The 21,644-nt window shown below is 35.0% G+C and overlaps 1 protein-coding gene across 2 annotated transcripts in view; it reads right to left on the reverse strand.

The window, feature by feature from the left end:
* Positions 1-21,644, reverse strand: part of LOC149798375 (uncharacterized) — a 73,813-nt gene that overhangs the window by 50,803 nt on the left and 1,366 nt on the right. For both annotated transcript variants that reach the window (XM_089963536.1, XM_089963535.1), the window contains exons 2-4: positions 16,727-16,882; positions 9,835-9,925; positions 2,321-2,439 (exon numbers count right to left, since the gene is read on the reverse strand). In XM_089963536.1, coding sequence (XP_089819662.1) covers positions 2,321-2,439; positions 9,835-9,925; positions 16,727-16,882 — 366 coding nt within the window. The remainder of the gene's footprint in view (positions 1-2,320; positions 2,440-9,834; positions 9,926-16,726; positions 16,883-21,644) is intronic.

The following is a 21,644-nucleotide window of genomic DNA, read 5'->3' on the forward strand; positions in this document are numbered from 1 at the left end:
AGGAGCACAAATTTCTAGATGGAGTGTATACTTGGGTGTGGACTGGACCAGTCAATGAAATATAGCATAGTGAGCAGATTTTGTGTTTGATTCTGGATCGCATGGATAGCCAATGAAGGTTTCGAGCAGGGTGAGGTGTGCTCAGTTCTATATATTCTAAGGATGATCTGAACAGCTGAACAGCTGTGTCTTGAACCTTTTTTAAGTTTTTGCAGTAGATACTGAGATGAACCAGATAGAAGTGAATTATAATAGTCCAGTCTTGAAAGTAATAAGGAAAAGACAAGTGTTTTAGTGGCATCAGATGAAAGAAAAATATGAATGGAGCTGATGCATTTCAGCTGCAGATGTGCAGCTTTGCATATGTTCATTAAAGACAGTTAGTGTGGACTGGGGAGATATTTGCTCAAAATTCAGCACAATTAATAATATTTTCCAATGCTTAAAGGGGGTGAAAAAATCTAAATCTAATATATTTTTATTTGAAAATGTAATGAAAGATGTATGAAATTTCTTGAGTTATATTCATCACTGCCCTTCAATACCTGACATTATATCTGTCACACAGTGACATTAACAATAGTCATGAAAGCCCTAATTTGATCTTGCAGTCTTACACTTGTATAACATTCACTTGTTTATGCTCATTTCTTTGTACTGTAAAACATTTTCTAATTCTCAATTTGTATCTTTCAATGTACATTTAATTACTGAATCATTCATTCATTCATTCTTGTAATACTCTTTCACTTGGTTCTTATGTGTGTTTTTCATTTAATAGTATATTATCATTTTTTAAGTTTGTACATGCTGAAAGAATGACTGGTGAAAATGCAAATTGAAATAATCTGATCATTTATGACAGTGCAAGATAAATTATGTTTGAAAAAATAGTCAGCTAAAGTCCTGTTGCACATGGTGATAATTAAAGTGACACTTCCTTCATAGGAAAAAATTGCTAAAAAATTGTTTATGAAAATATAATATGCCCAGCGAATTAGAAATCTCAGGTATAGCTGTCCATCATTTTCTTCCTGACAAACCAAGTCTTATTTATTTTTGAGAAAATTACATAAATCTGACTGAAAGCATTTTCTCGGTTTCTAAATGAAAATTATGTTCAATGATAAAAATGATTTGTTGCGAAGAATGATCCATTTTGAAAAAGGGAATCAAACTTTCAACAGGAGCTGCAATAGTTTGAACAAATTTATTTATTTTTCCAAGGAATTAACAAAACATTGTCTCCTAGGTAGATAGTTATTCTGATGCAAATTATGGTGCTAACAAAAATGTTCTACATAAAATGTTAGTGACATATAATATAAACAGCAGTCTTTGCAACATTTCTTTAAAGGAAGTCATATTGTTTATCAGATGAATTGTGGAGAATTTTCAAATGTTCTTTATATGACTATCAAGATATGCAACACTTCACAGAAACTTTACGAGCAAAAGCACAACAGTGATACAAGTGACAAGGTATCATGCTGATCACAAAGTTGCAGGTTCAAAAGATTACTTGTCAAATGAAACAAATAAACAATGGACAACACTGACATCCATTATAATATTAACTAATCACATTACAGGACTTAATTTTGGCACCAATAATGTCACACACATTTGGAACCCAAATTTACCTGTGGGTAAAGTGCTTTGAAAAACAAAAACATGTTTTGCAGGCTCTATCATTTGATCACACCATATCATAAAAAATACAATATTTACAGTGCAAAGGCGCTCATGTAATAAAGGTTGTATATATGCATAACTTCACCATTAAATATCAAGTATGCAGGTGATGAAATGAGTTTTGCATTTTATTCTAGCAGGATATGCCTTATGGTAAATGAAATAGTGTGTGCAGTGTGAGTGTGTGATTTTGGATTTTTAACGTAGCTTTAGCAATTTTTCAGTCATATTGCTACGATGTCTACAGTGTGACAGTTTATAGTGATGTCTACCACTGGGGCATCATGCCGCAGACATGTAGCATGACGTCCCACCCAGTCACATTATCCTGACACCAGGCCTACCAGTCCTAACACTAACCTCTTAATGCTGAGCGCCAAGTGAGGCAGACGTTAGTACAATTTTTGTAAGTCTTTGGCATGACTCGGCCAGGGATCGAACCCACAACCTCCCACATCCGATGTGGACGCTTCTAACCACTAGGCCACCCGAGCAGTCAAATGAAATCTAAATGGTCAAAAAAATTAAATATAGCAAGACAAAGCTGACACAACAGCAAGACTTCTCTTCTTTGAATTCAAGAATAGAAATCATTGCAAAAGAAAACAAAGAGTTGATAACATACCAGAGGAGTTTAATGCAGACTGTATAGGTTCATCCGATTTTGACAAAGGATCCTTTCTGACATCACGGAAACCTACTTCATTCATGGGTCTTGCACTCACAACTGTTATTTCTGGACGTCTATAGAAAAGTAAAATAACTACCGCACTGTATTCCAGTCCAATAAATGCCATTCACCAAACAGAATCATCAAAGTATGTATAATACTGATGTATATGTCAAACGAAAAGTCGTGAAAAGAAGTGGAAAGACAGTAGAAAGAAAAGGTTCCATATTGACAAGAAGTTTGTACTATATAATGTTCCAAAATAATATATAAAATCCATTAAACTTGCACTAAAGCAGCATACAGTTAAGTTAAATAACAGTGAGCAATTACTATATTACAAATAAATAAATATGCAAAACCACGTGTGCATTGCAAAGGGCAAACCTATCACATTTAACTTGGCAGGGCATCACAAAAAGAAACTTGTATTCACAAATCAAAGTAAGATGATGGGTATTTAAGGGCCATAACTCCTCAAAACCAAGAAAAGTACAGGATATCCAATTTATTCAAGGTCTTATCAGTATAAAGGTGAAAATCTGACTGAAATCCAATATTCCTTTGCAAAGTTATGCTTTGGAAATCAAAGTTAGAAAAGAGAGGCAATCAGGGACCATAACCCTTCCAAATAATAACATCAAATGCTGGAAATGAAATTTATTTAAGGTCTTGGCAGTAGTATAAAGATGCATGTCAAATTTAGCTGTAATTCAGCAATGCTTGGTAATGTAATTCTGCAGAAATGAGTCATGAGGATGAGCAATCAAAGGCCATAACCCTTCTAAATGATAATGTGACTTGCTGAAATATAAACTCATTTCAGGTCTCATCAAGTTTCATTTCAGTGTGGTTGAACTCCAACAATCCTTGGTCAACTAATGCTGAAATCTATACATCATTCATGGAAATGTACGATGCAGTTTGTAACCTAAAAGTGGTGAGGACACATTTGAGATATCACTTTGAGAAAATTTCAAAAAGGCCGGACACTTAGAAATAGCTTTAATTGATCTAAACACAACTGATTTTTGTTCTATATAATACAATGCAGTAGTTAAAAATTAATTTCAAATATCCAATGAAACAAATAATTACACAGTAAAAGAAAGACAACGTCAGCAATTCCACCATTATGTACTCGATTCAAGCACACCTGATGCACATCACCACTGAAATATTTTGTAAACAAATATTACAGAAAAAATCAACGCATAGCATCAGATTAAAAATTATTACAGAACTGGACCCAGCCTCCTCCCAGGCTAACTAACCATTCTTAAGAAGAAATCTTCATTCAAACATAAGCATCCACTCTCGAGTGTTTTTTTATAACAATGACTATGCCATTACATCTGAAACATACTATTTTCATTTGTGATCTTTGCAAGTACCCAGGCTGAACTGGCAAGCCAATATAAAAGCCAATAACTAGCAAAATCTATTTCCCACGTGGTAAGTCAGTTATGTCTGTCACACAACAGTGTCATCATTCATGTACCAGCTAATGTAAATTAAGTCTGGAACCATGAATGCACACAAGTATGCTCCCACCTCGGAACTGCAGCGATTTGCTGCTAGATTTGCAATGGCATAGTGCATGATAGCTAAAAAGAATGTTTGTTCTTTGTTTAAACATCCCAGTTGATATCTGCTTGTAGTTTCACAACAATCCAAAGTGTGACACAGTAGTTAGTAATAATATCATGCATATATTTTGGTACAGCCAATCAAAAACTGACTCTTTCTACTAAGAACCTCTGTACAACCAATCAATCAAAAACTGTGACTCTTTCTACTGAGAACCTCTGTTCTGATCATTAGTAATGCTCCACCCATACTTACAGCAATGTTCCTACATAATACCAAATATACTGATCAATAAAAATTCATGGTAATTTAGTTTGACAAGTGATTGGTAAGGCAAAACACCTGAACAAGTTTCCAGGGATGGATTGCACGTGTACATGTCTGTATTGTAACAATTCATCCCATCAATCAACCTCATCATTCCAGCACATTTCCTCCACATCAATCAACCTCCTCATTCCAGCACATTTCCCCCTTATGCTGGACTTATAAGATCACAATGCAAGAGCAGGAAATGATCTTCTTTCCCCCTAAATTTTTCAAAGAACTGATATTATTTTACATAAATACAGGAACTGTGGGCAAATAAACTGCTACTGAAGGAAATTTTAGAAGGAAACTTTCCTGAGGTCTGAAGTAGAGATAGCATTATTTTCAGGATTGTTGCTGCAGTGGCCATAGTTGATCTCAGAGTGGCATTATTTTTATTAGGACCAACTACTTCTTGGGATGAATGTGTGCATGAAAAGGAGAAGTAGTGATCACAATTTGTACTAGTGGATGGCTGGCATGCTGATGAATGACCACCATTAGGCTATCTCATAGGGTCTTCTATGACCGGTAGAGCTAAAATTCAAAAGTCTAGTACAGTATATAAAGAACTATAATCCTATTGTGAACACTTAGAGTCCAGTATCAGGAACTAGCAGTCCAGGAAACAGGGATTCTTACTAGAGTGTGGCTCTTTGTGTACTAATAGAATCCTAGCTGCATCATGTTTTCTAAAAAAAGTAAATCTAACATTAAAATGAGCTTTTTTCATTTAATCATTGTACCTAAATGTAATGTTTCTATACTTATCAAAGGGTGTGTAAAGAATTGAGTTATAAAAGCATTAAACAAGTGTACCATGAGTAGCACATTATGTTTAACAGTTCTCTATGTAGGTATTGCTAAGACATGGTTGACTGGAGATCATTGTCAACAGGTATCAATGTCAAGGTTTTTGGTCTTGTGCTAGGCTTACAATGACCTCTGACCTTTAGAAACCATAAATCGATAGGTTTCTCCATTACCCTAAGTGCAAGTCATCCACAAAGCTTGGTCAAGGAACTTGTTTTAGAACAAAAGCTATTCTGCAAAACCCATTATTCTTTGAGGCATATGGACCTTGACATATGACCCCCAAATAGACAACCTCCTTACTTTAAATGCAATACCTTCACAAACATTGGTCAAGGTATATGGTGTAAAACTAAAATCATCTTTCACAGTGACCTTGACCTCTGAACCTTTGATACAAAATTAATAACTTCCACAAATTATTTACATCATCCATAAGCAAGAGAAAATGTTAATGTCCAAAAATTACATTTCTTTGCAGAAACTGCTTTTTGTCTTCAAGTCAGTGACCTTGACCACTACCCATTGACTCCATAATGAAGAGGTTACATCTACATCCTTACTAAAAGTGTAAACCATGTACAAAATTTAGTCCAGATCCAGATCTGTTAGAAAAATTAATGTTATTGTGAAGAGATCATTTTTCTTGTTTTAGTCACAATGACCTTGACCTTTTACATTTTCAGCCCAGATTGAGCAGGCTTTTTCCTTACTCCAAGAGCAAGCCATCCATAACGTTTGGCTCATATGTGTAGATAGAACTAGTGTTATTGAGTGGAAACCATTTCTACTTTGAGTTACAGTGACCTTAGCCTTGGACCCATCTTCACCTTGGTCCTATTGACTCTGAAATCAATAGGGTTCTTCCTTCCCCTAAATGCAAACCATCCATGAAGTTTGCTCCAGGTCTGTTGTGCATAACTAATAAACAAGGTTCTTCCTTACCCCAAGTGCAAGTGATCCACAATGTTTGGTAACTATAGATGGTGGAGAACTTGAGTTACTGAACAGAAATTAAATTGGTAGCAGATAAACACATGGCTGGAAATATGGACAACATTAAAAAATAATAGGCATCTATTCATTAGCTTTACAAGTCATACAAAATCAAAATTTTATTATTTTGCCAATTATATATGCCTGAGTTTGACATATATCAATAGGTTGGTTGTACAACACATTAATAACATTTATGATGAAAAAGAATGAAAAAGAATCAATCTGGATTTTTGTCACCATTGTCTGCAAAAATGTCACAAATAGCATTGGTGCCACTGGTGTCAACACTACATTAAAGCTTTGTGCAAGCCAATGTTTCAAGTTTTAGTGCTAACCACAACTGCACAAAAGGCAAGACCAGAGGTCCTGAATTCACTATATTTGCTTGACATGTCCAACAGACTAAAGATTCTAACCAGCATAAAACCTGTTTATCCAGGCAACTGCCAATTTAAACAACTAAATGAAGAAAAATACAAAGGTCCCTATGTCTAATTAACATACTGTTAATACAGAAGTGCAACAAAGCTTAATTCAGAGGTGACTAGGTCTAATTTACAGTTTCTTCATCAATAAAAGTGTTGCTAACTAAGCTAGCTTTGTCATTATATTTTCCTAATTGTTTTAACACTCAAAATCCATAAATCACAAGACAAAGGTGGTATGAAAATGTATCTCTTACAAAAACAAACTGGTAACTGAACAATTGCTCCAGGGTCTGTAATACTGACATAACACCAGTCCCTCACACCTTGTGCTGTTTTAACTATATTGTGTTGTAGTGTGTCAACACACCATACCTTTAAAAAAATTATGTGAAGCCTAGACCCAAATTAAGAAAATATACTAGCAAGAACAACTAATTTTGTTTTATCATCCTCCAAGACTTATATAAGGACCTGATACAATAAAACTTCACCATCTAACTTTACCAGAAATGCCCAATAATCAAGCAAGTTTACTTGTAGTTAATTATTTTTCAAAACAGTAGAGTGGAATAAAATATTATTCTGGGTGACTCCCAATCACATTAAGTTTAGGAATATAAGCCATACTACCTCAAAAATCCAACCCTCCCAAAGAAGAAAAGTTGTGTTTTCTGTCTATAATATGTAAAGGGCAATAATTCTTACCAATTACCTCCCCTTGCCACCCACAGATGGCGCTACTTTTAAGCTCTGAGGAACATTGTGTAATGGGATGCTCACATTGCAGGGTGGATGAGAGGTATTAAACTAATGTGAATGGGTAAGTATTCTAGCAGATATAATAATTTACTGAAAAATTTGCTTTCTCTGTCAAATACTAATCCCTATCACATCAATGACAGAAGAATAGGTAAAAGGCAGAGGGAATGTTGAGCATCCAATCTATACCTTGCATAACTTACTCTCCTAGTTGCAAGCAGCATAACTGGAGGTGACACAGTTTACAGCTGGAAAGACGAAATAATGACATCTTACCACATACATTTTCCAGATGAATCCAGTGAAAGCTATGCAGCATGCTTGTCCATAGGATGTGTGATTTCAGTTTGGGTCTGGTAGTCACCTGTGCAATTGAATTGGGCCTACAAGATCTAGAGTGTGTCACTGTGGAGCCAAGTCTTGTACAAGCTCAAGAAGGTTGACTAGGCATGCCAACCAACTGCCTCAACAATGTCTTTGACAGAAACATTATGGTCGAAGGCAAGGCATGCAGAGATTGCTATTATTTTGTGAGCAGAGATCTTATGAGGCAACTCTGTTCTGGCAATATGTCAGAGTATGACCTATTACCCACTTCAACCACTATGACAGCGCTTGAAGGTATATGTCTGGAACATAAAAATATGTGTCTGTCAGATTGAGACTGATTGCAAATTCGTTCAGATGGATGGAGAAGCAAATTTATCTGACCGTCTCCATCTTGAATTTTAGTAGAAGTATAAACCGATTTAGATGACTGAGGGCGATGATTGATCTGAGCTTGCCACAGACCCCAAAGATTGTGGATTCAGAACATTATCCAATGCCTTTTATTCAATGAGCACCCTGATCTCTTGCTATTTGGTCATACAGATGGTAGTGTATATGGCGGCACTGACAGCAAAGCAGTAATCATCGGCAAACAGATGGATCTATCAATGAGATCCCCTGCTAAGCTAACACAGCTTTATTTGACGAGGCATAGGATAATATACAACGGAAGTCATTGGGTTATTGCACTGTATGGACAGAGGGCCAAATGGCTAAAAAGGTACATTCGGCAGCCAATATAGTATCAAACTGAGGTGCAGCTAGACAGCATGGCTCATTCAGATCACTTATAAACCCCATGTATGCAGACTTACAGGCCCTAAAGCCATTTTTTTCCAGACATGCATGGGGACTTATGCCCAATGGACTGGGTGGAAACTACCCAGAGTGTGGAAATTCTCAGCTAAGACAGAAGACAGAAGGATGGAGAAAAACTGGCCAGCACTAATCAACTTTGTTGTTGCCTGCTGTATCAAACAATGCACTTGTAACTTCAGCAATGGCATAGATAGTGGAGAAGGCTCAGCTCCTCCATTTCCCCAGAAGTAACAGTAACAGTAGCTAATGTTCAACATATCTTTGTTCGGGGAGAGGGACCAATGGCATCCCAAACCATGCAGGCAGCAGACTACATATTAGGATGAATGCTCAAGACATCGGTACTCTCAGTCTTTGATTTTCCATGTCTCTCCCTGTTCTTAGAAGTTTTCGTTAGTTCTGTCGAGCATGTAGTCTCTAACCAAACATTGCACATACTGCATGTAACTGACAATGTCCACTTTGTACAAGAAAGGCTTTCAACTGCTTGCATTTTGTTCACTTTATCATCATTGTTAGTTCTGAAATGACAAAGAAATAAAATAAAGAAAAATTAATAGTTAACCACATTAACAATGTTAGAGACACCTGCTATGGGTGTGTGCGAACACAAACTAACAACATGATTTCTATTAAAATGTAGCTGCGTTGACTATGCAGTCAGAGAATGCAGAGATTTAGTCAACACAGATGAAAAAAGATTCACATAAATATAGTGGAAATTAAAAAGATAATGTACACCACCTGTAGAATAAGACATAAATCGTCTGAAAATAATGTAATCTTCAATGGATGGTATGAAAGTAGCACAAAAATCCACTTGGTTTCAGGAGGTGAAGTGAACAACATTGTCAGTTCACAAGCAAAAGCTTAAACCTGGCAGCCACCTGTATGTGGCAAGACAGGTAATGGGCAAGAGTTATTCCCCTCTATATATATATATATATATATATATATATATATATATATATCAAAAAAGAAGAAAAAGTGTCTTTGGAAGAGCTGGATTCGAGGGGTAGTAGAGCTTATGTTCCTAAAGTTAATGTGATCGGGGAACATATCTGAAGAAGAACTTTAAAAGTAGATTTTTTTTATAGCAAAAACAAATTGTATAAATAATTTGCTTGAGAGGAAATCAGTGAATCTGAAAGTAATACTATTACTAAAGCAGCAGCAAATCCAGAAACGAAATTCACACATTTACCTGTAAATTTAATAACTAGGTACATCAATGTTTCATTTTATGTCACAAAATATTTAATCTGATATCTTTGTATTAAATTTCACAAATGTAAAGCCACCACACTAATTTTCAGGAACAAATGTTTGGTAAGAGCCATCAGAATTTCAGGAACCCTGGGCCAGTTAATTTTCTGCAAAACCCTTAGTTTTTTGTGGTGTGTGTCTGTGTACATGACATACTTTTTAAAAGATGTAGTGGGTGAAGGCTGTACAGAAGAGGAAGACAGGTTTGCAGGAGAAGATCCATGTTGGTGTTGGCTTGGAGGAGCCCCTGAAACAAAAAGTTTTGTCAGTTTTTAATACTATTATCTGTATGAAATAGATTCTGCTTTATCTTCATGGACAAGAAGCCAGTGCTTAATTTTTTGTTCCATCTCTTAAAGTCTACACAACTTTTTTTATTTGGCAACTAAAAAATGCTCAAGGGCATGGAATAAAAACCTAATCTGTACTTATGTAACAATCTGAAGATGATGCCCTCACTACATATGTTACTGCCTGCTGTATTTCTACAATGAGAAAATCCGGGGCTGGCCTAAAATAATTTTCTAGAGTAGGGGATGGGCTCAATCTCAAATACTGAATGGTCATAGTTATTCAAGATCAAAGAAAATTGGGTGTATTGCGATTCAATATTTGCTAGGTTGCAGGCAGTGATAGCAAAGCAACAGCCATTCTTTTAAACATTATTTACCTTTTGGGTAAAATATCTTCATAATACAAATATTTCAGATAGCACATCACCTTTTTTTAGAGAAAATCTTTTAAAGTTCTAAAGCTATGGTCAAGAAAATTGATCCTCCATTATGTTTAAAACAAAAAATCTGTACCCACACACATATCAGTCATGACTAGGATTTAATTTCACTTGAGAATACAATCAAACCTACCAACAGCCACTGCTGAACTCTGTACACAGGCTCACCAATCAAAATTGGTTTGAGTCAATACCATGCACCAAATATCACTATTAATATTATTATTATTATTAATATTAATTATTTTTATTATTATTATTATTATTAATCAGGATTGCTTTATGTGCACTATTAGCAGCTTACATAGGATTATAGAGCAGAACACTGAAAGTTGTCAACTTGTATAAATTAGGCTTGGCAACAGCTGTTTGTGCTTCAGAAACAATGGATAAGCCATTTGGACAATTCATCAAGATCAAAAGACAATTGTTTTACATAAGGCCTTTGGTGAATAGGATTTTCAAAAGAAGTCATATATGACTGTTCTATTTAAACGATGAATCAAAACTTCTCCTGCCTTTACAGACAAGTTTAAAGAGCTGAATAACCCCTGAATCTAATGAAAAGGGATGTAGCCTGTATCTCTTCTCAAAGATGAATTTTTTCATCAGACAGCTTTAAGTCATTGGCAATTTGATGAAAATATCGAACTACACCTGTCACACTGGCACAAAGGTAACTTCAACTTCTGCTGCTATAACACAAATAATTTACCCACTATCCCACAAACAAACTTCTTTGACCCTCTACCCTAATGATAAAAACTGTTTTGCTTTTGACTGACCTCTGAGGTGGCACTCTACAGTTTTGCATTTTGCATAGGGTTAGGATTTTAAAGAAAAAAGAATTTCCCCGGCTTTCCTCACTGGTTATACTGGCTATTTAAAAAAAAACTTGTATATCTTAGGTATAGTTCAAAGAACCTTTAATTCCCTTTATTTTGGTGTATGATTGATGGGTGTACTATGGGTTATAGAGTATACAGCTTGGTCTTACTCCAGATGTGCACCTTTCAAAAAAGTGCTAGCTCCACTTGGTCATTTTCACTTCCTGAACTTCAGAGGTAAATTGTATAAAAAAAGAGCTAATAACTTTTTTTTACATTTTATATATTTGGTAATTCATTCATTGTACTTTCAGAAGCTGGTATTGTCTAGTCTGGCAAAATTCATTTTCCCTATTTTAATAGCTGCTATGGATAGTATACTTTAGACTAATTCAGACTGATTTTTTTAGCACAAGGGAGCCATCATTTTAGTTAACAGTGTGCTTAGATCATGTACAATTTCCAAAATTACAATATACAAAGAAATATCATCCACATTACATTAATGTAGCATAGAGGTATGCCAACATTCTCTCCATTGTGCATGTTTTAAATGCAAACAACTTCACCTTACATACGTCACTCTCTCAAAAGTACATAATAACTGGTGAGCGCCCCCTGAGTTACACTGGCACTGTGAATGAAGTAAAGTGAGTACAAGCAAGATATTAAATGTTTGCAGATTAAATCACATGATGTTACCTTTATCTAAACAATCCTAATGAAGCAAAAGCCTAGTCACTGTATATGCATTCCAGTCAATGCTTAAGGCAGGAAGAAAGCCTAGTCACTGTATATGCATTCCAGTCAATGCTTAAGGCAGGAAGAAACCACTGTGTTATTAGGAAACACCTTGCCAATGACCACAGAAGGCAAGTGACCATTACACACATGACATTTATATATCAAATTTGCTCTGGAGAACTTAGAATAGCCATTATGACGGGTGACTGCTATGTAAAGGTTATAAATAGGACAGGTTTGACTACATTCAGCACTGTATATATAATATTTTGAATTTACAAGCACTGGAATGTAATTATTGTTGTGACTAGTTTGATGCAAGTGATCTATAATGAACCATACAAACTAGGCTTGTTCCACTTCGACTACTTGAATAGGGGCCCCGAGTGGCCAAGTGGTCTAAAGCACTCTCCATTACGGATCAGTGCCATCTCACCTCTGTCTGCGAGGGTTCAAGTCTCGGATTCGGCTAATGTCAGTATGTAAGAAAGCTTGCCAGTAGCTTCTCGTGGGTCGGTGCTTCTTTCCTGGGTTCTTCCTCCACCACTAATACTGGCTACCATGTATAGCCTATCGTGTGCTAAAAATGTCATTAAACCACACAACAAAAACAACAATCTACATCATTCTTGAAGGGCTAGATTTAATAGTTTGCTTCCAAACAATTTTAGTATGTTCAGAGAATGTATTTGATGAAGAAATTACAAGACCAATCTTACAATATGTAACTGCAGATTAACTATCTGGCAGGAGTCACACATGAGGGTTAGTTCTGATTTGGACTCAAGTACTGAGACATGTCATTAAGATGGCACCAATAAGCTTAACCTATGATGAAGATAAACCATTTGAAGTACAATATATTTATGATGAAAACAGATTAAGAAATTGATAGCAAAATAGGTGACATACACATCCCTGTAGTGATAAAACACCCAAGAACTGATCAATGGATGAAAAGGTGCAAATAAATTTCATTCCTGAAAGGCCAAATCCCACATAATCATACAAATTTCTCCAAGGTTTTATTTTCTGTGGGGGCTTACTTCTGGGTAGGAAAAGTATAACTGTTGAATTTTGGTATACCCCTTTAATAATTTCTTCAAAGGGTCGTGTATAGAGATGCCAAAATTTTGGAAATTTTTGCCGGGTACCCATCAATCCTAATGATCGTTTACCCGGGTACCCAATCAAAGCGATATTGTATTGTGAACCTGAACTGCTTTGCTTTTGGTTCACACATGCCAACCCACGAGAGGTATAAGTGTAATTATTACTAATATAAAGCATAATCTGAGCATAAAAAGAGCAATCTATATATTACATGTCATAATTACAGAAAACTGTATGAAAAATGCACATTTATTTTTACTGCTTACCTGGATTTGCAATTAAAATATTTGTCACAAATCAGCTAAATTCATGTGGATTAGTAGTTTGTCCAAGAGTACAGACACAAAAGAAACTGACAAAATATTTATGCATAACACTCACTTTAATTAGTCTACTAGTCTACATTAACTTTTCGCAAGAATAGTCGTAAAGTCCACAACTGTTGTATCACCCTAGACCTGCCATGCTTCCTGCCCTTAACGGTCCAGATGCAACATGTTTTTAAGTTTAACAAAATCCCTCTCCTCTAACATTTTTCTGTTATATAATATCCACCAGTCACATATAACAAAATCCCTCTCCTCTAACATTTTTCTGTCATATAACATCCACCAGTCATATAACAAAATCCCTCTCCCTCTAACATTTTTCTGTTATAAAACATCCACCAGTCACATATAACAAAATCCCTCTCCTCTAACATTTTTCTGTTATATAACATCCACCAGTCACATATAACAAAATCCCTCTCCTCTAACATTTTTCTGTCATATAACATCCACCAGTCATATAACAAAATCCCTCTCCTCTAACATTTTTCTGTTATATAACATCCACCAGTCACATACAACAAAATCCCTCTCCTCTAACATTTTTCTGTCATATAACATCCACCAGTCATATAACAAAATCCCTCTGCTCTAACATTTTTCTGTTATATAACATCCACCAGTCACATATAACAAAATCCCTCTCCTCTAACATTTTTCTGTTATATAACATCCACCAGTCACATATAACAAAATCCCTCTCCTCTAACATTTTTCTGTCATATAACATCCACCAGTCACATATAACAAAATCCCTCTCCTCTAACATTTTTCTGTCATATAACAACCACCAGTCACATATAACAAAATCCCTCTCCTCTAACATTTTTCTGTTATATAACATCCATCAGTCACATATAACAAAATCCCTCTCCTCTAACATTTTTCCATTATAAAACATCCACCAGTCACATAACAAAATCCCTCTCCTCTAACATTTTTGTGTTATATAACATCCACCAGTCACAAATAACAAAATCCCTCTCCTCTAACATTTTTCTGTTATATAACATCCACCAGTCACATAACAAAATCCCTCTCTTCTAACATTTTTCTGTCATATAACATCCACCAGTCACATATAACAAAATCCCTCTCTTCTAACATTTTTCTGTTATATAACATCCACCAGTCACATAACAAAATCCCTCTCTTCTAACATTTTTCTGTTATATAACATCCACCAGTCACATTGATTAGGTCCATTTATTACAATACATGGCACCATTTTTTTTTCTTCAGTTTAGACTGGTCCACTACATATGTAGTATCAAAATAGAATCAATCTATAACAAGTGGTTTCACATTCGAAAAACCAGTCTGTTTTCTTGGAACTGTTTCATGTGAAATTCATCCAAAAATAATCATATAACATATGTGGAAAATTTTTATGATTTTTTTTGTTCAATGTTATTAAATAACAAAGATTTTTTTTCCCCTTGTATTTAAATATTTTGGTGAAAAATTTCATTCATTCTGTCCATTTCGTTCATTTTTCCTAACATGGTATAAGTGCATGTTACAGTAATCAAGTTTTTATGTTGCCTTTGCTGTGACAAAAATATCTGTCTTGGGTTTCCTGCTAACAAAAAAGGTGCAGTAAATGAACATGTGAACAGCGGCCCTGACTTGAACAGCTAACATTTGCTCCATGGACATAAACTTGAGGCAAAAATGGCATTATTTAAACATAACATTTCTATTGTGCTTTCTTTTATATGAATTGTAGTACATATTTAAATTTTATTTCATCAAATATTTCTTAATCAGTACTTACTGTTGCTGTCGACGAAAGGTATTGACCCAGTTAATGTCATCAGGATCTCAAAAGAAGCGCGTTAATTCGCGAGAAAAATGGCGCATGAACCAAGGATGGGCACAACATTAGGATGGTCTAGCTTGAAATATCAGCAATGATTCTTAAAAAGGTCGCACGAGATTGGAGAGAAGCGTCCTCCCTTGTATTATTATATAGTACATGCATGACAAGTAAATTGCAAGCAACGATACGAGCCCCTGTGATGATGAATAAATGTGAAGCGAGCCTCAAACTGTAATCATTATTCCATGTCTTGATCTGAACTTGGAAACGTTTTTATTAAAGGGTACCCGGTTGTCCATTTTATTACCTGGGTTATTATCAACGCCTGTTGGCATCTTTAGATCTGTATTCACAATGAATTAAAGATCACCTAAAACTGTAGTTCTATACACATGCATTGAAGTAAACTTCTGAGTTTTACTGATATTTTTCTTGCAAGTGTTATATATATTTTATTTATACTGTGTGCTTGACCTGACTGACGGTAGAGTTTGGGCCTACATGACCACTGTCATAGCTAAGGGTTGCATCAACCTGATTCTTGTTATCTTATTTATGAAAATTTCAGTTCAGAACCTGACCTTGTTTACAAGTTAGTGAAGTTTTCCATAAATTCTATTACATCACAGGTCAGGTGACAGTCTGTATATAAAGGGGTTTAGTAAACAATTATTCATTCCTGTTTTAAGTTCTGTCTGTGGAATCATTTATTGATGTGTTCAGATATAATTTTAGAAGAATAATTTATTTAAATTATTCACTGGATTCACAAAGTGCTCATCAACATTTTGGACTAAAACACTCCTTTTGGGATTATTGGGAACTCATTCAAAGACATTCTGGATTATATCACTGTGATACATCAAGATTATTGTTACATTAGCACATTCAAGACATGGTACTTCAGCACAATCAACAATGGGATTCAACCAGAACATTCCAAACTATGGATAGAACATTTAGGATTATTTGGGATTTAATTGACAACAGTTTAAGTTCCTCTCAAATTTTCAATTTGTAACTTAGAGAAATAAATTGTCTGTTAATTTTATTAATTTTCTGTTGCTTACTTTAAAACCATGGAAACATAAGAGTTGGATCTCTCACTTTAGCTAAAGTACATTTTCTACAAGCAGTATGGCTCAATAATACTGCACACATTGACTTCTTTTACATTTTTATGTTTCCAATAAAATCTTCTTGAGTGTCTTTAATTTTTTCAAATCTAATCATGTTAATCTCCTGCAGATTGTTTCCATCAAAACTGCTAGTCTAACCCAACTGTCATTCAATTGGTTTTTGAATAGCAACCCCCCAACAAAAAAAAAAACAACTTTCATATCCATATGTCATAGATATACAACATGTGTATTAAACCAATAAAAATTTAAATGAAGATATCTTAAGCATACAATCCCTCAAGTTTTGAATCACTGATAACAAAGTAACACAAAATAAAAAGCACAAGCTCTAAATAAACCTGGTCGTTGTGGAACTGGTGGAGTTGGTCGACTGACAGCTGCTGCCTGGTTGACATGATTGTCAGCTGATGGCTGTGTGGGACCACTAGCAGAAGGAGGCTGTGAAGGTCTCCCAGGTGGTGCAGGTCTAGTAGGAACTGGGGGACCTGGACCATCTGCAGCAATAACAGTGATGTTAATTTTAGCATACCATAAAAATTCATTAAAAAACACAATATGCAAATTAGTGATACGGACTGATAGCAAGAAAATGCTCAAAAAACTAAGCTGACAAAATCTAGATTTCCAATATTTAACCAAAATTCTGTACCTGTAAGTTTGCCTTTAGGCGAAATCAGAATTAAGTTGAATATTAAAGAGGACATAAAAAAAATAAAAAAATGAGTGACTTATTACCTTTTTCTTTTACATCTTACTGAAGATGGCTTCATTTCAACATACTGAACAGATCCAAGTCTTCAATCATAAAGGAGCAATTGTTTACAACTATTTTAAAATGTAGTTTTTTGGGAGGGTAAAAATAATTTTAATTATGCAATACTTACCCATAGCTTTCTTTTTTGATGCCGAAAAAATGCATCATCTGTACGTGAAGAATTGTCAGTATCACACAATTCCTTGGTATGTTTTGTGCAAAACAAGCACAGATAGTTCATCTTTTTCAAAGACAACTGTTACATCAAGACATACGAGCGGTTCCTTCAATGTCAATCTAGACTGAAGAACACGTAGCTGCTAGCTATGCAAGCTGTTGTTATTCCATGCATAACATGACTTACTGGTACATAGATATAAATGTTTTAGACAGTAAGTGTATCCAAACCCTATGGATGTATATGAAGTAACCATAAGTCCCTGAAGAAACCATATACCGGAATAAAAAGGTTACCATGTAAGATTTGTTTAAAACAAATGGATAATGTAACACCATTGGAGATAAATTACTGCAGCGTCCAGGCCGCAACTGTGGTTAAAAAAGACACTGCTACAAGCAATGTTTCTGGTGAATTTGGCATATGTCTGATCACATCAATATCCTTGAAAAAGATGAACTATCTGTGCTTGTTTTGCACATGACATACCAAGGACAAGGCGAGTTACAAGAGGAATTGCATCATACTGACATTTCTTTACTCAAAGGGACAATGTATGCACATCAAACAGGCAGTGTGTTTTGGGGGGCACAAAAAAAGAAAGCTAAACAATAGCTATGGGCAACCTATTGCTGCTATTAAATCCAGTATAACAGTATCAAGTGAATGAATAACTAATGGTTGTTTTCATATTGACTTTGTTATAGGTCCAAGGTCAATCATTTTGCCCAGGTCTGGTTGTACTGGCCCAAATAGAAATGAGGCCTATGCCACCAGACATTGACCAATATGACTGACTGAGGACCGATAATACAGCTGATGCAAAAATAACTGTCACGACAGTTATATAAATCAACTTTATTGTTGTAGACTGTATTAACACCATAAAATTGTATTGCTTTTCATGCAAATGTTTTATGAATCTTCAAATCCCTGTTGCTCTCAAGTTCATAATTCTCACTACACTATAGAACTTGTCACTTGGTCATACACATAGACGCCTGAAGCTATTCTGTGAATATTTTTCTTTGTAGAATACTTATACACACTATGAAAATATCATCAGGTCCTTGTGGTCATCCTCTGGCATTCTAAATGAACTTGTTACCTTGTAATATAAGGTCAATGTCAGTCAATGTTCATGGTCAACAGAGTGTTTACTCAACAATATCAGTAATAAGAGCTTCCCAGTGATGAAGATTTAACTTTCATGAACTGTTCCATTACCATAATTCAAATATAGGTCACAATCAATCAGGTAGAGTTAAGTGGAAAAATATTTCTAATATTAATATTATGAAAATAATGGAGTTTCATACAAACATTTCTCAAATGTTATATGATACTGTAATACTTGTATCACCATGTTCATACTATGAGCTACCATTATTTAATATTATTGTGCTCCACTAGACAATAGCATCATCCTCATTTCATTCTTTTCCTGAATTAAAGAATATAATGACCAGTTAGACAAATTAATGGAAAAAGGTTATATTTGTGTGTCCTTGCCAATGTGGACATCCTTATTTCTACAAATTTTAAATACTCATATCTTTGAATGGTTTTTAATAGATCAAATTATGAAATGAAGAACATTAAATAGAAAGACATCCATTCAAATCAGTGTTTATTTTTCATTTTTTTGCAATGTTAACAAAGCTTAAATTCTTTTCCTTGTACCTATCCTGTAATTCAAGAACTGTATAACCTGTGGAATTAGTTATTTTTATAACAAAAAGAAACAGTTATGCTTGGCGATGCAGGCTTTATACAGGAATTTAGATGGGACTTTATGCAAGGCCAAAACAACTCCACCTACTATATGTTCTTGTAAAATGTAAGACATACCTTTTACAAAAACCCACTAAAAAGACTACAGGCATGATACTGGAAGTTTTCAATGTATCACACTGAGCTGATTGATAAAACCATTCAAAAAGTTTGAAATGAATGCAAAAAGGAAAATAATAAAAGAGAAATTATCAGATATACCATGCAATGTATTATAGCATCTTTTGCTCATGACTGAAACATGCACATTTCACAGTGCAAGAAACATCCACAGCATCATGGAATAATATCAGTCAGCATGCAAATTGCATCACAAAAAGCTTGAGATGTAGGTTTAATACATATTAAATCATCTAAAGATTTGGAGCACACATATTCTGAACTTTAGCTCTAAATCTGTATAAATTTAGGGCTGGCATTAGTGCCTTAAGTAAGAGTTTAGGATAATTGCTTGTGTAATCATCACACAGAAATCTTAAAGCATGCTCTTGCATTTTTTAAAGTTTACTAGTGTTCATGTCACTGCAGAAATGGCACGCTATGGAACAGAATTGAAATTGGAAAGAAAAGACATGCGTAAGATTGTCAATTTGTTGAGTTAAGTTAACTTCTAAACAATAAATTTCAAGACAGAGAGATGCACTGTAGCTTTCCAACAAAATGTTTTCTTTATGTAAGTCAAATTGCAGTTGATAGTCAATGCCAATTCCCAGCAGTTTAACAATTGCTTCCCAGTTTATGACATCATTGTTAGGAACAGGTTTTATACTGTCTTTTTTACCTCCAGTCAGTCCCTGAAACTTGTCAGGTTTGGCTTGCATTTTTTTCACAACGAACAAGTCAAAAAGAACGTTGGACTCAGTTTCAAGCATGTCAGTCAGAGTATCAAATGATGGTGAGGAAAGGACAACATGTTACCATCAGCACAGTTATATAAAGAACCATAGTTAACAAAATAAAAAATATAATTGATAAAAACATTAAAAAGTAAGGTCTGGGCACTGATCCCGAAGAACCACTTTTGAATTTCAGTTTAGCTACTCAAGATACCCTGCATGAGCCATCTGTCATACCATTAGACCAACAAGCTGTCATGAGCTGTAAAGATATGCTAAATAATAATACTGATAATAATACATACATACATACATACATACATACATACATACATACATACATATATAAACAATGAATGAAGTGACTAAGTTTTGTCCTTGTTTATATATCCCTTATTAAAACTTTTATTTATTGTTCTATTGATCTCGAATTTCTGACATGTCTGTCTCTGTCTCTCAAAATTCTGCCATGAAGGCCAGACCTAACCCAGTTCCATCCAAAGCATTAGTCAGTTCCTAGTGATATACTCCACAAAAGAAGGTTTCCAGATGTTCATGCCTTGGGGTGATATTGATTTCTTTGCATGCATCATCAATTTAAAAATAAGGTCAATAATAGATGTATACATAGGTGTTCTGTTCTGACAGAGATTATTACTAAAAAGTCAATGATCTTAAGGATTTAATGCCACAGGTCCAAAGATTAGGGCTTTTAGGTACCATCAGCATACCAAGGTCAGTCGAAATAAATGTATTAACTACTTGCTGGTCTATCATACCATAAGACAATGGCATGCAAATGAGGATATCATGAGACAATCAAAGCGTAGTTATACAATGAAAGACACATCACTGGATATTTTTGTTCGGGGGATGATGGGTCTTATGGCCTAAATAACGGTGCTGTGTAGCATGTTTTAATGTCGACTAACAGTGTAATAAAAGTCAAATTTTCAGAAATATCACACAAAACTGGCAACCAATAACGACGCTTTTCTACAAAGTAAAGTTATAATGTTTTTGTCAGACTTTATGTACCCTGATGTCTTTTCTCTAATAAATTCAAATTCTCACAAAAAATATGGACCTGCTTTCAAATTTTGTTGGCCTACATTTCATTTGGCTGGATAGCGATGAAAGCCGGGAATGCCAAAATCAGGTTATGTTGAAATATTATTCTTTAACGAAATGAAAATATATTATGCCTACTGGAACTTTAAGCAATGTTTCATTTTGTTCAAGAAACATATATTCCCCACATGAACCTACTTAAACATACCTCGACTACCGTCGCATTGCAACAAATTCAAATGTATGTCAACAGGACATGAAAATGCGCCCATTTGCTAGTGTCATATTTTCATTCCACCTGGATAAAGACAGCTCTGTAAGTACATTAATTACACATAAAATAGTTGAAGAGTGTTGATATAGCCAGTCAAGTGTGTGAGATATTCCAGAAACTATGACTACTCAGAACAGGCTATACAAGGCCGTTATTTGGATAGTGTGTGTGTGTGATTTGGATTTTTAATGTAGCTTTAACAATTTTTCAGTCATATCACAGCTGTTAGTACCATTTTTGTAAGTCTCTGGTATGACTCAGCCTGGGACCCATGACCTGCCGCATCCGAGGTGGGTGGTCTAACCACTAGACCACTGGAGTGGTCCTATCTGGATAGTAAGACGTAGCA

This window comes from Sinohyriopsis cumingii, chromosome 6 (assembly GCF_028554795.1).
Source record: "Sinohyriopsis cumingii isolate HCF-2022 chromosome 6, ASM2855479v2, whole genome shotgun sequence".
Taxonomy (NCBI): Eukaryota; Metazoa; Mollusca; class Bivalvia; order Unionida; family Unionidae; genus Sinohyriopsis; species Sinohyriopsis cumingii.